This window comes from Anopheles merus, chromosome 2R (assembly GCF_017562075.2).
Source record: "Anopheles merus strain MAF chromosome 2R, AmerM5.1, whole genome shotgun sequence".
NCBI lineage: Eukaryota > Metazoa > Arthropoda > Insecta > Diptera > Culicidae > Anopheles > Anopheles merus.
The window spans coordinates 37,429,061-37,450,526 of NC_054082.1; the positions used below are offsets into that span (position 1 = coordinate 37,429,061).

Consider the following 21,466-nt stretch of genomic DNA (forward strand, 5'->3'; position numbering starts at 1 on the left):
TAAGCTTGGTGTTGTTGCATGTTGCGTGCAGTGTCAATTCTTCGTAGCTGTGCATCAAAGAATGCTATTTTTCCTTTTAATAATGCAGTTTTTTTACAACTTGGTGGAAAATGGAGCAATGCAAAATTTGTGGAAGAAATAAAAAACAATCCGCCCTGACGACTCGGCCATTCGAGTTCGATTTAGAGCCGTAGGGGAACTGCGTTCACCCATTGAACGCGAACTCGCGATAATTGTGTGTTTTTCTAATTCCATTCTAATTCTTCCAGATTTGAAGAAGATCGAGAACTGTCCCATTTCCTGTACCGTTTAACGCAGGACATTATAAGCACGAAGAACTTTTCCGATGATAACATCAATCGCATTTGTGCAAAACACTTGAACAGGGCTGTGTATCCCGACAGACAGCGCCTGCAGGAGGTGGTGCAGGATTTGAAGAATAAATTGCACATTTCGCGTAAGGATGGACAAGTAAAAGCTTCCCCCAAAGCGGAAAAATTAGTATACGATGATAGCAGCAGCACGACGGTGCACAATAAATTGTGCAAAATGGAAGACAAAATCATTAGTGCACAATCGCTTATTAATGTTCCCACACTATTACTGAAAGGTAGGGAATCATGGATAGTGCAGAGTGTATGTCGTCCGATTAGTGATGTACGAATTCTATTTCTTGATTTCAGATCAACCCAGTTCGATTAGTACGATCACAACGTACGATTTTCCATCTTCAGATGAACCAACGATGCAGCCCCTTCAGCTACTAATAGCAACGAGCGCGCGGAAAAGTACAACACCACAAGCTTCAAAAACCACACTGCAAACCATTTTCCTGAAAGCCGACTACAGTGACCGGTCAGTAAATTGTCCCGCTGAATCAGTTAACAGCTCAGTCATTGCAATTGCCCGGATGGTCGCGGCAAGCCGAACTCCCGAAAGTGAATGTAGGACCTGTCCGCTGGGAAAGGGAGGTACTCATCGGAATGTTGTGCGGGGAAATAGTTCGAAAAAGCTGGGTAAAAAGTAAAAATTTTTTTTTCGTAGCTGTAGGGGAAAAATTCATGGTAGATTTTTGCTCATTCAAACAAATTTTCCATCACAAAAACGAACAAAGTGTTGGTGCCATTGGTTTACAGTGTAGCGGAATCAGAACACTGTCGTACCCCTCGCATAACTGTCACAAATTCAAAGTCCGTGCTGCCAGTACGTTCGCATGTACAGGTTTTATTTTTCAGATTATGTTTAACGATATATCATCGCTCTAATTGTTCCGGAATGTGTGTAAATAATAAAAATTTTACAAATATAAATGTAACAACATAAATGCAGTTTTGATGAACACATAAAAAGACAGTGATCGCTGCCGTACTTGAAATGGCTGCTCGTTTATGCGCTGCCTGGCAACACTGCCTATCATACCAAGCCGTGAATTTGGCGTAACGGTGGCTTCCCCGAACAGCGCATTGTTTGCTTGCTGTAAAAAACAAGTGAAATAGAGTGCGGAATTGCAGCGTCGTGCCTGGACTGTAAAGCAAAGTGTTGATTTGGTCGGTGTACTGTGCAATGCAATGGAGTGGCAATTTATAATACCTCAAGCAAGAGCGGAGCTTTTGCGGTCGGATAAAAACCATTACTGCGTCGGTCGAGTACTTGACGCCGCCGAAGTCCCGGATGCGCTGAAGGGTAAGCCAGGGTGTCTCTGACAGGCGCGCGCGGGGCGCTCTAGCGTAGAAAAAATAAATAAATGGCGTAGAAAACAAAATTGGCATTTCTGTGATATTAATTCATATTTTGTATTGTAGCTTCGCGAGTGATTTCGAGCGACCCGTTCGCTATATTCGACCATTTCGATACGTTCTATTCGGTAATCGACAATGAGAAGGCTTTGGCAGGGACGCATCTGCTGCGTGCCTACGATCAGCTCTACGGTGCTATCGACAAGCTCGGCAGTACGATGGCGGACCTGCTGTCCCGGAAGGAGATAGACACCACCGATCGGCAGTCCGCACTGAATGCGGTCAAAATGTTAGCCTTCCTCGTGAACGGCCTGGTGAAGGCAATCGATGCGCATGTAAATGCCGCCAGCGAGAAGCTGACAACAAAGAAGAGCAAAAAGCAGACGGCCAACGAGCAGCTGGAGGCGTTGGATTGGGACAACAAACGGTACCAATGCGTCGTCCAGCTGTACAATTTGTTGCAGCTTCCGCTGGAGAAGCTGTGGGATCCGCCGGTGTGTGAGGAATCATTTGTAGAGTGAGTGGTGAACAGTGCTCCAGACGATCGTTTTGCAAAAGATTTTTTTTTATGCGTGTGCTGTTTCTCTTCTACTTTCCCCATTAGTGTTATTTGTGATATCTGCTATCGGACGCTGGAGCAATCGTACGTGCGGAATCGCAGCACCGCGGACAGTGTGTTTCAAATTCTGGGAACCGCGATCAAGCGCTACAATCATTCGCTTGCCTTTCCCGTGCGCATTCTGCAGATTCTCGAACACATCGAAGCGGCAATCCCTTCCGTAGCGGCTGGAGTATTGCTGCTCTACGAGGAGTTCGGTATACAGACAATCTATCCCGTCATTATCAAGGAAATCATCGAACGGCTAAGCGTCGACTCGGCCGATCAGCAGACGGCACGCTTTTTCAGCCTTTTTCTGGTCGAGCTTGGTACGCTTGCGCCGAAGCTGATGATACCGCATCTCTCGACGCTGAGCGAGGAGCTGCTGAATCTGGAATCGTACACACTGCGCAACTGCGTGCTCCAGATAATGGGCGAAGCGATCGTCAGTGAGCTCACGTCTGAAGAGCTGTCGGATGAGCTGAAGGAGACGCGAGATGAGTTTTTGGAGGATCTGCTCAACCACATGATGGATATATCGGCCCATGTGCGGTCGAAGGTACTGCAGATATGGTTGAATCTCAAGGAGCACAATTCTGTCCCGTTGGCATGGATACACAAGGTGCTGCACGTGGCCGTCGAGCGGCTGGAGGATAAAGCGCTTCTTGTACGCAAGCAAGCCATTGCGCTGATCAAAGCTTTCCTAGAACACAATCCTTTTTCGGCAAAGGTACGAAATCAACGGAAGGCCGACGACGCACTGTGACAATTTTAATATTTATAATTTTAAATAAATTATTTACAGCTGTCTCTGGCTGAGCTAAGGGCCCAATACGAGGAGGAAGATAAAAAGCTACAGGATCTTCGCACTCAGCTGGTGGAGCAAGATACTAAAATGAAAGCGGTTGAAGAGGAATGGGAAGAAATCGTGGTGCAGATGTACCCAACACTAACGGAGTTGTTTGGCAAGGAGCCAGAAGATCTGGAAACAGCAACCGAAGCCGATGTAAAATTGCTTTCCGAGAGCATCATCTCGTTGCTAAAGGAGGAAAAATATCAGGAACTGGTACGGTTGGTGCAGCGGGCCGATTATGCGCTTGGTAACAGTGAACAGCGAAAAGAGATGACGTTCGAGCATCAGTGCATGTACTACATCACATTGCTAAAAAGCTACTTCATTCATGGTCATACGAATGTGACACTGGTAATGATTGAAAGTCTATTGGAAAGGATTCACACTCTTTAAGTGTACTAATTTTCCACTATCTGTTCCGCTTCCAGAATGCCGAGTTCCAGAAGGTGGAAAATTCGGTCAACTTCCTGCACGATTCTATCCGCTTCTCAGAGCTAATATCGAATGCCGTGCCGAAGTTGCTGGAGATGCTAATGTCAAAGTCTCAATCGGACGTTCATGGCGCAATCGACTTTTTTACCTCGGCGTATCTCTTCGGCATCAAAGGCACAGAACAGGGCATGCAGCAGATGCTTTATCTCGTGTGGTCAACCGACAAGGAGAAGCGCGAGAATGTAACTGCCGCCTACAAACGGGTGCTGTTTGAGACGAATCTGCAGGGCCGGGCACACACGGTCAAAGTGGTACGCAATTTGAGCCAATTCCTTACGAATCTGACCCGTGGCCAGTACACGGCAATGGAGGTGCTCGTACAGGAGTGGGTCGAAAACGGTGACATCGATGCACAGATGGTGCAGGTTCTGTTCGAAATTTTTACCCTCAAGCTGGAGAATGTGTCGCCGGAGGAATCGCGTCAAGCGCTTCAGCTACTGGTGATGGTATCGGCGGCGAAACCGTCGGTTGTAACGGCTAACCAGCGCCTGTTGGAAACGATCGGATTCGAGGAGCGGGGACGCAAAGATCCTCGAATTTTTGTCGCCACGTTAGACTTGCTTATCAACTCCATTCCGCCGGCAACAAACAGCTCGAAATATTACAAGCGCTTCGATCACACGTCCTCTACCGTGCAGCACGTAATCGATCTGTACACAAAGCTGTTTTTCTGCTCGCGTGTTGATAATTTTGACGATATCGGTACCAAGGTATTTGATTTTATCTACAAAATGGTCAAAACACCAGACCTGCTCTCGCAATCGATCGTGGTAGCATTGTACGAGCGGCTGCAGAAGCTCGCGGAATCGAGCACAGCAGACGCCAGCTCCGAAGAGATACGCATGTCGCAGATGAGTCAAATATCGGGATCCACGCAAGAACAGAACAGCCGTGGATCGCAGAACATGACACAGCCAGAGCAGCTGATTTTAGACATTCCTCACTTTTTGGCAGCCCGATTTGTCTTTACCATCGGGTACGTTGCAATGCGCGAGATGATCTATTTAGATATTGACGTGTACAGCAACATGAAATATCGGCAGGAACTGAAGGAAGAGTTGAAAAATCAGAAGAAGAAAAATGCCGCCCTGGCGGGCAACAAGAGTGTGATGGCGACGCCGGTCCGTGCCGGAACGGCAGCACAGATGAGAAAAACGCTCTCTACCTCCATGAACGTATCGGCCAGCAATGCGCTGAAGCGTCTGTCCGGTTCAACCGGAGCAGCAGGAAGCAATGGTCCGGAGCAGGCCGAGCCGGAAGAGGAACTGTTGAGCGGTGCCACGGCAGAGGATGCGGTCGCGGAAGAGATTAACTACATTTGCGAGCAGGAACTGCTCTATGGTAGGGACAATTTGCTGAACCGTTTAATTCCTACCGTGCTGGAGGTGTGCAAATTTCCGAACCGCTATCGGGACGAAATGCTACAAAAGGCGGCCGTTCTGACGCTGATCCGTCTGATGGCCGTATCGTCCAAATTCTGTGAAGATAACATGCCATTTCTGATGAACATTTTCAAGCACACGAAAAATACCAACATTAAATGCAACATCATGATCGGTCTGTCGGACTTTACCTTCCGCTTTCCAAACGTGATTGAACCGTGGACAAAGCACATGTACTCGACGCTGTATGAGCAGGACGTGGAGCTGCGTATGACGGCGGTGAAGATGTTGTCTCATCTGATCCTGCACGAGATGATACGCGTCAAGGGGCAGATTTCGGACCTGGCGCTCTGCATCGTCGATCCGGTAAAGGACATTCGCACCATCACGGAACAGTTCTTCAAGGAAATTGCGAACAAATCGAACATTTTGTACAACGTGCTGCCGGACATAATTTCACGCCTGAGTGACCCGAATCTGGACCTTGAGGAGGAAAAGTACCACATTATCATGCGATACATCATCGGACTGATCAATAAGGACAAACAGATCGAGAGTTTGGTGGAGAAGCTGTGTCTCCGGTTCCGGGTAACGAAGGAGGTGCGGCAGTGGCGAGACATTGCCTTTTGCCTATCGTTGCTTTCGTACAACGAGAAGACGATCAAGAAGCTGAGCGAAAACATTGGTTGCTTTAAGGATAAGGTGCAGCACGAGGAGATTTACCAGTCATTCCGAACGATTATCAGCAACACGAACAAGCTGGCGAAGGTGGAACTAAAGGTATGTAGATATATTAATTCATTTGCATTGTTGGTTGTTGTCATTTTCGCGATCTTGAAAAATATTCACAAATAGAACACGAAAAGTAGCTGAGTCGGGTTATATAGTGAATTTGGAGTGGAGAGGGTAAGAAGGTAGCGTGGCCGAGCGGTCTAAGGCGCTGGTTTAAGGCACCAGTCTCCTCGGAGGCGTGGGTTCGAATCCCACCGCTGCCACAGATGTGATAGTTTTTTGGGACGAATTACGTTACTTACCTTGAGCAATTATTATATTTTTTCAATTCGATTATCTATGTTCTATTCGATGGTATAGAATAAAATATCAATCTTAAAGAGATGGATAGCCGTGATTTATCAAACACATACTTGTAAAGCATTTTCTGCTATAATATTACTTTTATTACGTACGCGTTGGTTTATGGAAAATTGAATTTTCGTTAAATGAAGATAATTTGAACAGATTGGCTATTTTAATAGAATGTTTTAATTGATATTATTAATGTGTTGTACAGAGCAAGGCACGTTTGTAGTTGCCACGCCTGAAATATGCCTAACAACTATTTAATCAGTTGTTCTGCGCTAAGTACGACACTAGCTATAAACTGAACGGGCTACAACCCTGAGCTTTGTGTGAAGCGTGCGAAAGAAACTGTAGGGCATTGAGCACGAGGCTGGCAAGGAGGTAGCGTGGCCGAGCGGTCTAAGGCGCTGGTTTAAGGCACCAGTCTCCTCGGAGGCGTGGGTTCGAATCCCACCGCTGCCAAGAGGGAGTTTTTTTCCGCGGTGTCATTTTCTCATAATGACAAAACAATATTCCAAAAGACTCAATTTATTTATGCTAACATTTAACTACTTATCTTTTATTCATCTAACCATTGCAGAACGCAGTTGGCGAATTTGAAACGCGACTAAAGGAATGTCTGGAGGTACGCGATGAAACTAGAGATGCTGCAGGCAGTAACAACGCTGCGGGAGGTTCCTCAGATGAAGCGAACAGTGAAATTGCTTCCACCTCGGATAAAACATCCAACGCAGCAGCAAGAAGAGGGCGAGCAAAGACTGTCGAGCGAGGAACTAAACCATCAGTGGCCGGCCGAGCAAATAAAACTTCCAAGAAACCCGGCAACAGTAAACCAGCGGGACGCCGCGGCAAAGCGGCAGCGGTACAAGACTCGTCCGACGAGGAAGACAGCGACAGCGAGGAAGAAAATCTGCCCCCCGCATCGAGTTCGCGATCTATGGCCAGGGCACGCCAGAATATGAAGATTACCAAAGTCATCGAAAGTGACAATTCAGGTAAAGGTCGAACGTCTCGTCATACCGTCGGTTTGTCGGTGTAGTTTAGCTTTATAGTCGATTCCTTTGTCCTCCAATAAGTAAACTAGAGATATTATATTCACTGCTTCTTATTCCGCCACATTTACACACCCAAATACCCGCAAACGCTGGCGCACATCCACATGCTGTATACAACATTGAAGCGCGCACAAAAATCACATTTAACAAAAGGAAGAACTCATGACATAATACTGGAGATCGTTCGTTTGAAGATTAATCGTCGAAGTGAGCACGAAAAGATTAATTATCGCGCTTATGGCGAGGTGTTGTAATACCGGTGGATGATGATGTGTTTGTACGATCATTTGCATTTATACTTTATGTGTGCGTGTGTGTGTTGTGGAATTATTATTTAATTAAATTGTCCGCGACAGGAAAAATGCTTTTCTTATTTCTTTTTACTTTCTGTTTTCAATCAAATTTGTACTGCATTTTGTAATGTGTGTTTTTTCGCGTACCATGGACTTGCTCAATACTAAATACTGGATAAAGAGAGAGAGAGAGAGAGAGAGTATCCACGTGTTGATGGAAACATTGGTTCTTTTTTATCATAATCGCTTGCGTATTATTGTACGTTTTGAAATCACTTGGTTAACCATCTCCCGAACATTACCACAGACAAGCCCTTCTGTTGCGGGTTCCATTAAATTTGATACAAGTCAAACTAATCCAACACGTGGTGCGGACGGACGGACAGCACGTGCTAATAAAATGATAGCTTTGCAAAAATATAACGTGTGTTTTGAAAATTCATTACCATACAGAGAATGCTGTGTGTTAACCACTATACAATATCAGAAAAATGAACCAACATTGCAGGCTAAAGATTGAAAAAGAGTAAGCATAATAATGTTGCGCTGCCCTATATTTCCCCCCATTTTGTTTCCTCAGTTGTTTTTGTTCTGTTTAATGGCCAATGTTCGCTGTCTATTTATGTACGGGTGGGGTATTAAATGTCCGTAATGTAATGGCAAACGCAACCGCATCCAACAAGACACATACATTTCGTTTATTGTTTTGTTTTTGTGCTGTACTTGTTACTGGACTAAAATGTATCCCTTTCTCTCAATTTTCGTTCTAGACATTGAGCCCGACACTAGACGCAAAAAGAAAAGAACATTCGCCGCCAAACATAGGGGGGAAGAATGAGCAAATTGTAGAGGGTGCGAGAAAAAGTGTATGAGACAGAGAGAGGTGGAGAGAGAGAGAGAGAGAGTGCGTGTGTGTGTGAAAACACATCCTCTAAAATCAATCTACTTTTCTGCCACTACTCATCCACATCCCAAAGCCAAATTCCTAGCCGAGCCACATGTTTTCAGCGATTATAAACGGCGCGGTAGAAGCAGCTTTCTCGACCAGCATTGCCTTCCCGGCCCCGCGTGTGGCACGTGTTTCTTCTATATAAAGGGGTTAAACATTTTAAGCCCTTCACTGTCACGGACAGTCCTGCGTTCGCTACTATTGATTGCGTACAGAGTATATCAAAAGATGTAGAATATGTTCGTTTTTAAAAATTATACAAAATTTGGGCAGCCATAGTAAAACATATATTGCAGCAGTATGAATTACTTCGCAACAAACCAGAAGTCGTTTCCGGTATGCTTAGTACGCATAGCACGTATAGCGTGTAACAGATAGTCCAGTCCCCTTTAGCAAAAGTAGTTTGCCATTGATTGCAGGAATAAAGGTAGTAGATTCGTAAGGATACCAATTCCTCCCAGGGCGGTTTGGTGTGTGTGTGTGTAAGTGTTGTAATTCTATTTTGATTTTAAATATATGAAATAATACAGATAGCGTTGTACGTTTTTAACAAAACATTATGCTTTTGTGGTACAAGTGGTGCAGAAGTATCTCCCTACACTAAACAAACATTAGTTTAGGGCATTATTATTATGTTGATCTTTCCTGCTTACTACCCTTATTTACTCTTGTTTGTACAACCTCGTCATAAGCTTGCTATTTAATTAGCACATATTACTCTCCATCCACACATACACATACACACCCACCACCTTCTATTTTTGATCCATTAAAAGCTTTACTGTCTGCTATGTGATACCGTTTTTCTTTCTTTGCTCATGACTTTTCTTACTTCTAGATGACGAAGAGGAGGAGAAGGAAGAGCTGCCCCCGAAACGTGGGAAAACGAAACGGTAGCATCGCCCCCAATGATCCTGTGTCGCGTCAGGCACATATCCTCCTAATCAACATGTCACACAAGCGGCAATGTCCCTTTCTACATATAACCCCAACCTTTTCTCGGTCCAAGTAGTCCTGCCTCTTCGAGCATCGCCGTGGCGGGGACCTTGCATATTAGTGTGTATGTGTGTGCCCTCCTCTTCCACCAGTACAACCGCGGCCGTTTGGTGGGTGGGTGTGTATGTTTTGTTCAATGTTGATAGTAACTTATTACCCTAAAATATAGTTTTAATGTGAATTTAAAGAATAGCTGTTAAATTGAATGTATTTAACAAAAATAAAAAAACACACTTACCTGACTCATGCTGACATAGAAAGCCCTAGAGATGATAGGGCGATGATTTCAGTAGCATTCGATCTTCTCGGCGGTTTTTGAAAGCTGCTGCTGGCTGGCGCTTACAGTTCAGGATCAGCTTTTATCACGCAGGAATTCACAGTTCATACGCGTAATTCGGCTTTCTCATCTAACTGGCAACAAATTGGTTTAATAATAATAATAATAATCAAATGATTGATTTTGTTTTATTATTTGCTTCAATATTTTTACACCCTCGAATACTTTTCACTCGTATCTCGCTTCACAGACGCGCGTACATACTCACACACACATGCACGCCCACGTGCGCTCATTACACTACAGCCTTCCTTTGTCCTATAGATATCCTTGTTCTCGTGTGCTTCTTGTGTGACCAGTACGGAGAGCAGAGTTTCAGTTGGGGCCTTATTATTCTGTTTTGTGGGTTTGAGTTTTGTGAATCGTACCGTCGTACAGGCCCGCCACACCACCACCACACCACCATACACACAACGGTGGTAGGAGAGTGTGATATGACTGGTTCGCCATTTTGAGCCGAAATGAGCGATAAGGATGGTTCCGAAACCGACACGCCGACATCATGATGTATGCACACTTAAATTTCAATTATTGCAATATTCATCCACAGAGATTGCCTGCCGCCGGGTAACAACAGGCGTTCGTCAAAAAGTGATCGATACGTTATCGTGTCCTAGTCGAGCGTAAGGCAATTTTGTACATCCCAACTACGGAAATGCAAAATGAGCGGTCGATCACAGTGCATGTGTAGACGAGATAGCTGACAAACTACACTGAGTTTAGTGCAGCTACATGAAGCACACACAAACACACATTTTCCATACATTGCACGTTGTATCGTATTTTTCGATGTAGTAAAAATACAGACCACGTGGCAGAAACGTGTACGCTCTATCCGTGGGCCATAATAGAGAGCGCAACAAATTTGCATCGCATTTTCTTGTCTGATTAGAGTGATAGCAGCTCTTTCTACTAATCAATCGTGTTTTTTGGTTGGACGCCTTTTTATCTATTTTTTTCTTTTTACTACACACATATGCATCACCTCCAAAATCATGGCCGTTACGTTGTTCATTTTTGATTTTTTCCATTCCAATCGAGTGGGGTTTCCTTACGAGATAAACGATCATTCATGCTTCATGCAAGGGGAAAATGAACGAAGACGAACAAAACCACTAACTAGGTTCCATTGCATTAAACGTGCATTACAATGCCAGGGGATGCAATTTCATTCCTATCTATCTTCTAGCGGCTCGAACATTTTGCCTTACTTCAATTTTACAGAGGATGTATTGTTCTGTAAGCAGACAAGGGGAAGCAAGTTAATTTACTATCAGTTGCATCACTTTTACACTCTCAGTATAATGTTTTCTTCTTGTTATGTATAATAGTCTATTGGTTCAATTTCACACACATTTCAGTTAGTCGGGAGGTTGTTCTGTTCTTGGCGGAAACGATCAAAGCAAAATGAAAAAAATAAATCGATCGCTTTCAAATCCGGAACATTTAAAACATCCATAACACACAAAAAACGCCAGTTTTAGCAACAACATACAAAGGAGAGCAAAAAACAGGAGGCGATTTGAGGAATTGTTCGAATGTATCGTCGGTGTCACGGAATGAACGGACCCAACTTCGTACTTACTCTGCACTTGTTGCTTCACTGAAGGGAACTTATTTTCAATGTTTCCTCTAGCCTTTTCCGTACAAAAACATATCGTACACAACACAACTGGGTTACTACTGCCGCGAAAGCAAACCTAACACCACCATCACTCTCTTCTCTTTGTTGTGTTTGTCGAGAAAAAAAGGGTTCATCATATAGGCAACCCAAACGGGGCATTCTACTATTCTCCCTCTTCGTTTGATTTGTTGTACCGGGTTCGTTTCGAAAACTGGATCTCACACCCTTATCATTCCGTCTATCAATTGCTACACTTTGCTAAACTATGCGCACCGTCTCTCTCTCTGATGGACAGCTCCTTCTCTACGTCATCATCAACATCAGCATGTACGCGCGCGAACACGAGAATACATTGTGACACAGCACCACATTGTATCGAGCTTTAGTAGTAGCATCCTCTCCATCCCGTCCCATGAGCTACCCATGCCCCCCTACCGTACTACCAATTCGCGGCGTTTCGGGTTGCAATCCGTTTTACGTGTTGCGAATCTTGCCGGGTACATAGTTTTTGTCGATGGCCGCCTCTTGCAGGAACATGTGCAAACATCGCTCGTTTTGCGCAAGCGGATGGCCCGCAATTTTGTTGATAAACTGTTCCAGCCCTTTTCGTCGCTCCTCAATGAAGTTTTCGTCAAATATGCCATCATCGCCGCGGAAAGGCATCTGCCTTTTCCAGGCCTTGCCCGGTAGCGGTGGGACAACAATCTAAAAAGAAGAAGCAAAATGCAAAATGCACAATTATAGATGACTTCTGGAGGGCGGAGGCAGTACTGGAAATGTGATCAAGTGAAAGAAATACATTCTTTGGTATTCTTTACATTTTACACAAGAACTGATAAAACTGGGAAATGATGAAAATGCCATACAAAGTTTGTATTGGGAGCTTTGGAGATTCCGTTGCATTGTGAGAGCATTTTCTATCCCAATGTTCCGTTTCAATTATATCTTAAAGAAGCCAATAATTCAAATAGTGTACGCATTCAGGCTAGTCTAGCGTTGAGTCGGTTGTGTTGATGATGATTCACACAACACACACAGGAAGATAAAAACAAACATACCTTGCTGTCGCGCTCCAGTTCGTTCCTGAGCCATTCGAAATCACTGTACCGGCGACGGACGCTGGATTCTTTCACTTTAAAGACGGGCAGGTTGGTCTGTAGAAGAGAAAATAAATATCGAATTGCAAGGTAAATAAGTAAAGAATAATTACACAGAATCGTAATGCAGCGCCATATTTTACTGTCTTTATACTAACAACTTTATACTCTATACTATACTGCAACGCCGTTGGGGAGTTTATTTTAATTGGATAAATATCAGATGTTTTCGCTTCGCGATGTAACGAACGATAATTAAATAGCGAAAGCACCCTTACTACTGCCCCACAGTCACGCCACCAATATCGCGAATATTCGAAGCAGTAGAGACGGAAAAGGATGAAATCCATTACGCAAATAAAGCAAATGACACATTTTCAGGCAGGAAAAAGGTAACAGAAGAACAGTAGAATATTTACAAGCTGCTGTTGTTGTGCCATCGTAACGTGGTTGTTACAACACTTGTAAGGGCGTTCATGAAGTGGAACTCCATCGGAGCCGCTAATTTCAACGCCTACTTTTAGATTACAAATGACAAAACAAGCAGATACGAAAGACCTCAGCATTGAACCACTTCATGCTAGACTGCACATTTGAATGGTCTTTTTAATGTGTATTCAACACAAATTGCATTGCATTGTAGGAGAAAAATCAAAACCAATTTTTGAGAATAAATTTTCTCGAATTCCAGTTAGATTTTTTTACTCCATCGCATAGAACTCGGTGTGGGTGGAAAAAGTGCTATAGATCACAGTTACCACAGGGTCCTACGCTAAACGGCCAAAAAGGCATACATCTACTAGTTAAAATTCTCATCGCGGATCAAAAACATTTGAGATAATGGAAGGCGGCTAAAGAAATAGCCAGCAAACCGTTCATGTGCAACACGTGTTTTTTTTTTCGCAAAACACGGTATACATCGTGGTGAACAGAAGAATCGGCACCAAACGAAACCACAACAAGGTCGACAAAGAAATCGCCAATAGCGTGCACAAAAAGGTAGTAACGCATCCTCTCTTTGCAATAGTCATCACATTGAAAAACGGCTCACACACCACATCCGTCACAATAGAGGCATGATCGAAGGCATGATGAATCATAACTGTGACGCGGATAGTAGCGATACGAACGCGACCGCTGCCACACAGTGTAAAACACCATCCATCCGTCTTCTATCTCAATTGAAACAAACCTCGTTAGCTTAGACGCCCTTAGATAGGCATGGACGTGTCGTAGTATTGTAGGGGGACAAATTCAATTAGGTATCGATTCACTTTCACTAGGCACGTCCATATCGTTGTTGTCGAGATAAATGCATTTCCCGTATGCATTTTAAGCTAAATGATGGTACGCCAAGCGTTTCTAGAACCTTTGTTGTAAGAGCGCCCCTGGCCTATGGCCTATTGTTCCGTTTTGGGGATAATAACCGCGGTGAGCATATTGGGAGCGCAAAATGTAAACAAACCTCGCCGGACGAACAGTGACGGGCTTTTACGGGGCAATACACTTGTTCGTTTGGAATGATTGAAATACGTTCGCGTTACGATACGGGTCAATTGAAAGAGCATGCCCTCCTCCATCCCCTGGCTAGCTGCTACTGTTCCGATATGGCTTAATGGTTTCTTACCCGCATCCGCACTTCGTAGTCGGTGTAGCGCTTCTTGCCGGCGGCAATCGTTGTCATCGGGTTTACGACGTCAATTTCGAGGAAGTTGGCCGGGATTGCGTACGCATCGTCGAGTGTCTGTTTTTTCACATTCAGCCGTCGGGTCGCGTCCGCCGTGTTATCCGATTCCGCCATCATGGTGGTGGTGCGCTGTATGATCTCGGATGTTGTTGTCTCTAATGCAGCCAGCAGCAGCAGCCGCGTTTTCTCTCAAGTGAGGGTCGACGATGTGAACGTTCCCCAACCTCCAAGACGACGTTGCACACAACCGATGATAGTGCAGGTGCAACTGGGCAGCTCGTCTTCGTCGGTCACAGCAACAGCCTAGTAACCGTGCGGCGCGACGGTGCTAGCGAAATTTCTCTTTTGCGTCAGAGCGCGGATCCACCAGTTTTCTGTTTGCTTCACTTTGTGCCGTACGGATGGCACGAACTAGGAGGGCGGCTCGAACAGAGAGATAAATTCCTCCCTACTGGGCACACGGTGGCGTATATGCGCTAGCTCCAAACTGACCTCGGGTCTACTCTGATGCGATTCTATCTCGGAAACCGCCGCTGCTGCTCTATGAACCGCTTATCATACTGGGGGCGACGAAGGAAACGAAATTATCAAGGGAAAATTTTTCACTTCCCTTGCTGTGTATATATGCACGCGCCGCACGGAAACTACACCACACACACCGCGATCCGGAGAATGTATGTATGTATGCACAGGAGATGAAAAATAACACTCCACTTTAGTACACGCACACACCCGCGCGATGCTGCTCAACTGTCACACTAAAGTGGTCGTCCGGCAAGGGGAAAGGTACCAAAAAAAACAACAACTACACACACTTTTAGCTCACATAACTGAATGTGCTCGTAGGATTGCTGATGGTGGTGGTGTTGCGGCGGAGCTGTTGGTGGCACCCTTCCGTGTCGATGCTTCTGATTTGCCTGGCTGAGGAACTAATTTAATTATTAGTTGTGTATGTGCCCAACGGTCGTGGTGTCTCAAAATGCCGAAGGTAAACTCAATGCCCAATCCGCTAGAGACACCCGAACACCGTCTAGATTTTTCTACACACAGGAGAAGTAAGCTGTGCTTCACAACTGCCGAAGCTCAAGCTAAGCTAACACAGGCTTCGATCGATCAATTCCTTTTGATCTTGCGTCGGGCAGAGAGTCGTTTTGCACAATTGTGACACCAATTGCCAAAAGTGAAACAGCGCTTTTTCTAATGTGTAATCAAACCACGGTCGAACGTACGGTTGAAAGTTAACGGGACAAAAGATTCTTTGCGTTAATGATTCCTTCGCTCCCTGCAATTTCTTTGATTATTAATGCCGTCTCTTTCTCGCGTGAGGGCGTTGATGTTCTTCCTATAGCGGCCGCTGTCATTTCGTTCATTACGAAGGGTTGAGTACTGGAAGGCTGAGGAACGTTGCAGACTGAGAAGCGATAGTGCAGCGTTATCCTTTTCATTTTTTACTTCATTTCATTCTATCTGTTGCTTTTCATTTGTGATTAACAATTGAATGCATTCTTTTTAATTTTTGTTTCATAACCCGTACACCCCCATCGGTTCATATGCATAAACATTTTATAAATGGTTTTGTTTTTAAATTGATTTTATTCACAAAAAAACCACCATCAGTTCTAGCATGAACAGATCGCACCCAATTTAACGATTTCCAAAAAGTTTAGCGACAGAGAGGGACCATATCACACTAATCGATGTTATACACACATACCAACCGATCATAAGTATATCTCCTCTTCCAGCTCCTTGATGTTGGACTTCCCGTCCAAATCTTCGTGCTCTAAGTTTGCGCACGGATGGTTATGCTTGCCGCCACTGATGCTGCGCAGCGTGTTAAACTCCGTCGTGCATTTGGATGAGCAACGTATTTTCGTACGGCGGCTGGCACATTCCCAGTATCGCAGGCGACCACGGTGTCGGTTCACTCGGTAAACGTATCCTCGGAAGATGAGCAACTCTTTGCCCTTTTTGGTGGTCACAAACCGTGGCTGCTGAATGTCACGGCTTTGAAATTTATGCTCATCGTCCGAATCGGCTGTGTGGGAACAACGAAGGGAAATACACACGTCCAAAGAAAGAATAGGGTAAAGGTTAGTAGTGATAGAATAGAGAATTATTCAATAAAATAATGTTCAAATTATAATATACATAAATAAGGTTTACGTTATGCATTTCATCAAAACTGGTTTTAATATGCACTTAAAAAGACACGATGATTATGATTTTTGATAAATAATATGGTTTTTATCTTCGTTTCTGTATTTAACGCGTATTTTTGTGCGAGTTTCGAAATATATCCAGATAATTGTCATCACATGTTATTTTGGTTTCTTAGAATCTACTGCCGGGGGGGTTTACATTCGTTCCCATTGCATATCTCACACCGATAAGAATCTATAGAAATAATATATAGAAGCGATGAGACAGAAGTGCCATTATCAACATCATCGGAATTTCTGTCGATCCCCCACACCACCCACGGGCTGCTTTTTTCAGTTTTGTTTTAAGTATGTAATAAATCACAATCAATATATATATAGTGGACTAGTACTAGTATACTGGTGGCAGCCGTGTATTCCGCTCCCACGTTCACGCAGGGGTACGTTGACTAGAGTGAATGAAAATAATGAATTTTCTTGTGTGCGAGATTCTTAATGAATGGTTGTTGGTTTGGTTTCCTTTGCTAATCCCGCCCTTACTAATCAACCAATGCACTACCGTTTTTATTCTACACTTTGGCACCTAAACGGAGAGAATGCTGGAGGAAGGATTAAATAGCTCCCCCACTGCCCCATCATTCCCTATTCGTCATATTTTTAGCCTTACTGTTTCACTAGCTGCTGCTTTTTCACATACAGCGCATGGCACCGTAGCTTACGCTTGAGAAACTTCTCAATACCCTCGTTAATTTCCTCCCTGCTGCAGGTCGCAAAGCGCAACTGCCGTGCCCGGTGCAGCAAGCTTATCACGCCTAGCAGATTACGAAAGGGATGCTGCTCGCCGCTACTCCGAGCAGCGGGCGATCGTGGCATGAACCCGTACCAGCTGTAACGCAGTATCACCGTATAGTCGATCGCATGTTCCAGCAGCAATCGCATATGGCATGTGGCATTGTCCAGCGAATTGCCCTCGTCCCGTATGACCGAGTGTAGCATCTGTGCCTGCAAAGAAATCGAAGACATTTATCTATTGCTACAACCTGCTTCACTTGTTGCTTCATTCGCCTTTGGCAGACGAAGCGCTTACGCATTTCTCCGTGAAGGAAGGATTGCCCAGCAGCAGCGTGTCGAACTCGTTCAACTCGTTTATCGTGTTGATTGGGAATGGTTTCTCCAAGAGGTTTCGCTGACTGTCGCTTCCAGTCGTGGTGGTGGTATTTCCGGACGAAAGTTGAAACAGCTCGGCGATGTCTAACTTTCGTTTGCGAGAATGGATCCTTTTCGATGTGTTGCTGCTGCCCTTCTTTAACGTGTCGGTGATGTCCTCCATCAAGTGCTGTTCGGATAGGAAAGCAAACTCTCCAAAGTCGGTACTGTCTTCTTCGATTTTTATGGCCGGTTCCATCAGATTAAATAGTGGCACTGGAACACAATCAGAAAAAAACAACCGTATTAACGGAAATGTTGCTTTGTTATAGGCTTTTGTCTAAATTATAACTACAGCTATGTAGCTCTGTTAGTATCTGTGTATGATTATTCGGAATTTCTTAAATTATTACATTACACACTACGGTTGTGCATATATATATATTACTAGCTCTAGTTTTATGAATACGTTTTTATTGTTACGTTGCACCATTTAGATTAAACACCTTTGGGTTAGTTGACGGGTGTCTTCGGTCTTGAGATTCTGGAACGATGACAGCATGTCTGGGCTTGTAACAGCATACCAACGAGTTCATGCCGCATATTTCTGTAAAGAGATTAACAACAGCAGTTTTAAGTTAGTGGCGAATCAAATAGAATCTTTAAGGGGTTCTTAATTATCTAAAAATGCTAAAATTCTATTTAATGTACACACTCACCCTTTACAAACTGATTGTCTTTGCTTTGGCAGTTCAAACTCCCATTTGTATGGTTTCAAGCCCTCCGATACGTTTTATAGTTTAATTTTTACTAAAAGGTGAGAATTGAATGAGTAAAAAGCGCTAAGACTGTCGAATTATAATTACTTATTTTTTACACTATTTTCCTCATAGATGTTCTTCGCCCACCCCCAACATTGTATTATCATTGCAAATATTTATAAAACATAGAAGCCACAAGCGTTTTATTTCATAATCATCGGTAAATTAACCAAATTTGTTCCCAGCATGTGAGGGCAACGAGTTACGCATCGCTAGAATCAACTTCCACACTGTCCATTATCAAGAGATCTCGAGTTTTGCGACGCTTCTGGAAGTACTTTCGGTTGCGTTTTCGTCCATTGATTTTCTTAATTATAACTGTTAACGTGTCGCGCAGCATGTCTTCCTCAACTCCGATGGCTTTCCATGCCTCTGTACGGAAACATTTAGATATCAAAATAACAACAAAACATAGATGCTTCAATTCGCCTTTGCTTCTTATATTGAATGTACTTTGCGTACAACAAGCTTTGCTTACCCAACATGCAGAGTGTAAAGATTTCATACTTTAACATCGGTTTACGCCGAGGTCCCCGGTTGCAGATGCCAGAGTAGTTGTACGCGTACATGGCTTTATCGGTGAATATTTTACCAAAAACCGACATGATGTCTGCTTTGTGTTTTGCTACCGACCGGAGATAGTCTACCTGTAAAAGCAGCCGAACGATATTTTTCAATAATTAGTCTCCATTATTCAACGATCTCTTTCAAGCGCAGCCAAACCACGATCGACTTACGTATTCGCGCCGCACACTATCGTTGCACTGAACCATTGTTTCCAGTAATTCAACACCGTTCTCGTCATCGATGGGGAACCGAAGTTCATAGTGCATCAGGCTGGTTTTAGTGCTAGTACCTTCAAATTTCCCACAAAGTTGCGATTCTGAAAACACGCTTCGCTTGAGTAGCTCTAAATGGAAAGAATGGGAGAAAAAAATGAATCTCATTTAATGCCAGATGTAATCTTGATTGTACTAATCATGTGTACTTATACATGTATTGAACACATTCAATTAAGAAAATTTAACTTGACGATGATAGCTTTCGATGTATACATTCAATTTAAAGAAAAAGCTTCCTGCCCATTCCTGTGGTAAACATTTAACAATCATCGAATCAAAGTGGATGAATTATGGATGAATTAAGTGCGGAGACACTTCGTAGCCTACATTTAGAGTACAAAACCCTGTTATTCATTTTTGTCGATATATTTATTTTAAAAATATTCCTAATGTTTCCTTTTTTCACTTTTACACCGCTCTACTACAACACTGGCAGAGTCGCGGCGCCTCTTTATCTGCAAAAATGAGAAAGTATGAATATACATTAATATTCCTAGAGAAAAGTATAAAAAATACCCATTTAGCATTCGAGTAAATACTCACGCGCATGATCCTGAGGACAAAAAAAACGATCATATAATAATTGTAAACATTCAAACTGTCCTTTGATCGATGTTTACGGGTTGGCCTATTACTGTTTAGCCGCTTTCCTTTGCTTCAGTCGTCGCATTCGCTTCCGATTTCCTATGAGAGCGATCACGTCCCGCACGGCCCTGGAGCGCAGTTCTTCCGGTAACACATTCGACCAGGCAGCTGTAATCATCATCATAACGGACAAAGAACAAAAAAGGGTTATTATTAGTTAGCATTAGTTAAATAGACCATTTCATTTACAAATAGAGAAATATTTACACTCAATGCAGTTGGTAAATATTGTGTAGTTTTTCATCGCCTTTTTCTTGTCCCGTGTATAGTTACAGTGGCCACTGTAGTTGTAGTCCGCTAGGGACTCTTCCGTGAAGATGCGCAATAGGGCAAACGCTGGTTTTAGGGATGCCTTCAGCAAGTGTCGCAGCAATATTGATTCCTGCACATGAATTGACAAGAAAGGTGTACAACGCGTTAAAAATATTGTTTTGGCTTTGTATGCTTTTTGTTTGTGGCTAAATCATGTATCTTACATATTGCTTTTTTATTTCCGTCGATCTCTTCACGTACTGCTCCAGACACTCAATGTCGTCGCTGGTTGCCAGTGGGAATGAGAGCGTTCGTGACATCATTCCAGCGGTGCCAGATTCCGGCTGTATTGTGAAAATCTTCATTTTTGATGGAGGAGTCGCTTTGTTCGAGTCTGTAAAAGGTAGATAAATGATTATTATACATGGCAACGTATCTGCAATAGGCAGAGATGGGACCGATCTTCGTTGATCACTTAAACTACACTTATTGTTCTACATTAGACGAACGCGTTTAAAAATAAAACAAATTTTATAAAGATCTAAGCCAAGCCAAGTATGTATTTCGAACAAAATAAACTATAATTTAGGTTGCACGTGAAGAGTTGCACGATGAAACTCTCGATCCAGTTCCTCCACAACGGCTTTCGATTTAGCGATGATCTTGTTTCACTTTTTGCGTAGCTAAAAAAATAACATAGAACAGATCATTTCATCATCCGATGTTTTTGTTACCCATCGAAATTTGCTTTATGTACCACAATTTTTAAAGCTCTGGGCAATTATTTTGTTAACCGGCTGTGACTCTGTCCTATCCTCAGCCTCATCTGTATCAATTCCGAGCGTTCACGGCGCTTGTGGTGGCTTTGGTTGATACTTTCGTGTGCATCAGTCAAAGCGCTCTGCAGCTCAGCGAGCAGTTGATCCTCGTCCAATCCTTGGCACTGCCAAGCCTCTGCAATCGAAAAGCTTCACTGCATTTAAATGCATTTTGGACAGATTGCCCGATTGCTTACCCAGCATACACTCGGTGAACAGCTTAAACTCCCGCATGGACTGTTTCTTACGATCAGGTCCTACCGGTTTCTGCATGCTAAAGTTGTACAGCGACCAGTGTGTGAAGAACCGTTTGAAACACGCTCCAATCGTTTCGTTCGGCAGCTTTTTCGATGCCAGAAAGCGTATCTATTATATAGGAAGGAGATACCTCAAATTAGACAATCAATTGCAACATATTCTGTGATAGCTGGTACAGATACTCACATACTGACGACGTACCGTTGGGTTAATGCGGATGGTGTTTTCGAGTCGTTCGATGTCTTCTTGGCACGATAGGGGGAAACAAAATCCGGTAACAACTTCGTCGTACGATTTGTGATGCTCTATTTGTGTGAAAAGATCATCGAATGGATTAGATACA

The 21,466-nt window shown here is 43.7% G+C and overlaps 4 protein-coding genes and 2 non-coding genes across 9 annotated transcripts; 4 read left to right on the top strand and 2 right to left on the bottom strand.

The window, feature by feature from the left end:
* Nucleotides 1-37: 37 nt before the first annotated feature.
* On the top strand, nt 38-1,310 carry LOC121590057. The gene is made up of 3 exons (XM_041909421.1): nt 38-190; nt 270-610; nt 684-1,310. Exons 1-3 carry the CDS (start codon nt 111-113, stop codon nt 1,025-1,027), a joined length of 765 nt encoding a protein of 254 aa, XP_041765355.1. The 5' UTR covers nt 38-110; the 3' UTR covers nt 1,028-1,310.
* Nucleotides 1,311-1,412: 102 nt separating this feature from the next.
* LOC121590050 (condensin complex subunit 1) lies at nt 1,413-9,800 on the top strand. 4 transcript variants are annotated; one of them, XR_006004383.1, is made up of 8 exons: nt 1,413-1,683; nt 1,803-2,253; nt 2,341-3,064; nt 3,140-3,538; nt 3,616-5,841; nt 6,722-7,136; nt 8,260-8,920; nt 9,277-9,800. XR_006004383.1 is itself a non-coding variant. In XM_041909399.1 (7 exons), exons 1-7 carry the CDS (start codon nt 1,569-1,571, stop codon nt 9,333-9,335), a joined length of 4,389 nt encoding a protein of 1,462 aa, XP_041765333.1. In that variant the 5' UTR covers nt 1,413-1,568; the 3' UTR covers nt 9,336-9,798. The 4 variants fall into 4 exon arrangements, 2 of the variants coding, with proteins under 2 accessions (XP_041765333.1, XP_041765334.1); XR_006004382.1 differs by having other exon boundaries at nt 8,260-8,865; XM_041909399.1 differs by lacking the exon at nt 8,260-8,920 and having other exon boundaries at nt 9,277-9,798.
* Trnal-aag lies at nt 5,975-6,056 on the top strand. The gene has a single exon. It is a non-coding gene; the product is annotated as a tRNA-Leu (tRNA).
* On the top strand, nt 6,522-6,603 carry Trnal-aag. The gene has a single exon. It is a non-coding gene; the product is annotated as a tRNA-Leu (tRNA).
* Nucleotides 9,801-10,109: 309 nt separating the features above from the next.
* Nucleotides 10,110-15,459, bottom strand: LOC121590060 (sorting nexin-12). Its single transcript, XM_041909425.1, has 4 exons — nt 15,409-15,459; nt 14,120-15,108; nt 12,454-12,549; nt 10,110-12,100 (listed from the first exon to the last, which is right to left on the bottom strand). The coding sequence occupies exons 2-4, from the start codon at nt 14,294-14,296 to the stop codon at nt 11,870-11,872; spliced, it is 504 nt and encodes a 167-aa protein (XP_041765359.1). The 5' UTR covers nt 14,297-15,108; nt 15,409-15,459; the 3' UTR covers nt 10,110-11,869.
* A 783-nt stretch (nt 15,460-16,242) lies between these two features.
* Nucleotides 16,243-18,508, bottom strand: LOC121590058. Its single transcript, XM_041909423.1, has 4 exons — nt 18,207-18,508; nt 17,994-18,094; nt 17,429-17,763; nt 16,243-17,343 (listed from the first exon to the last, which is right to left on the bottom strand). Exons 3-4 carry the CDS (start codon nt 17,744-17,746, stop codon nt 17,005-17,007), a joined length of 657 nt encoding a protein of 218 aa, XP_041765357.1. The 5' UTR covers nt 17,747-17,763; nt 17,994-18,094; nt 18,207-18,508; the 3' UTR covers nt 16,243-17,004.
* Nucleotides 18,509-21,466: the final 2,958 nt, after the last annotated feature.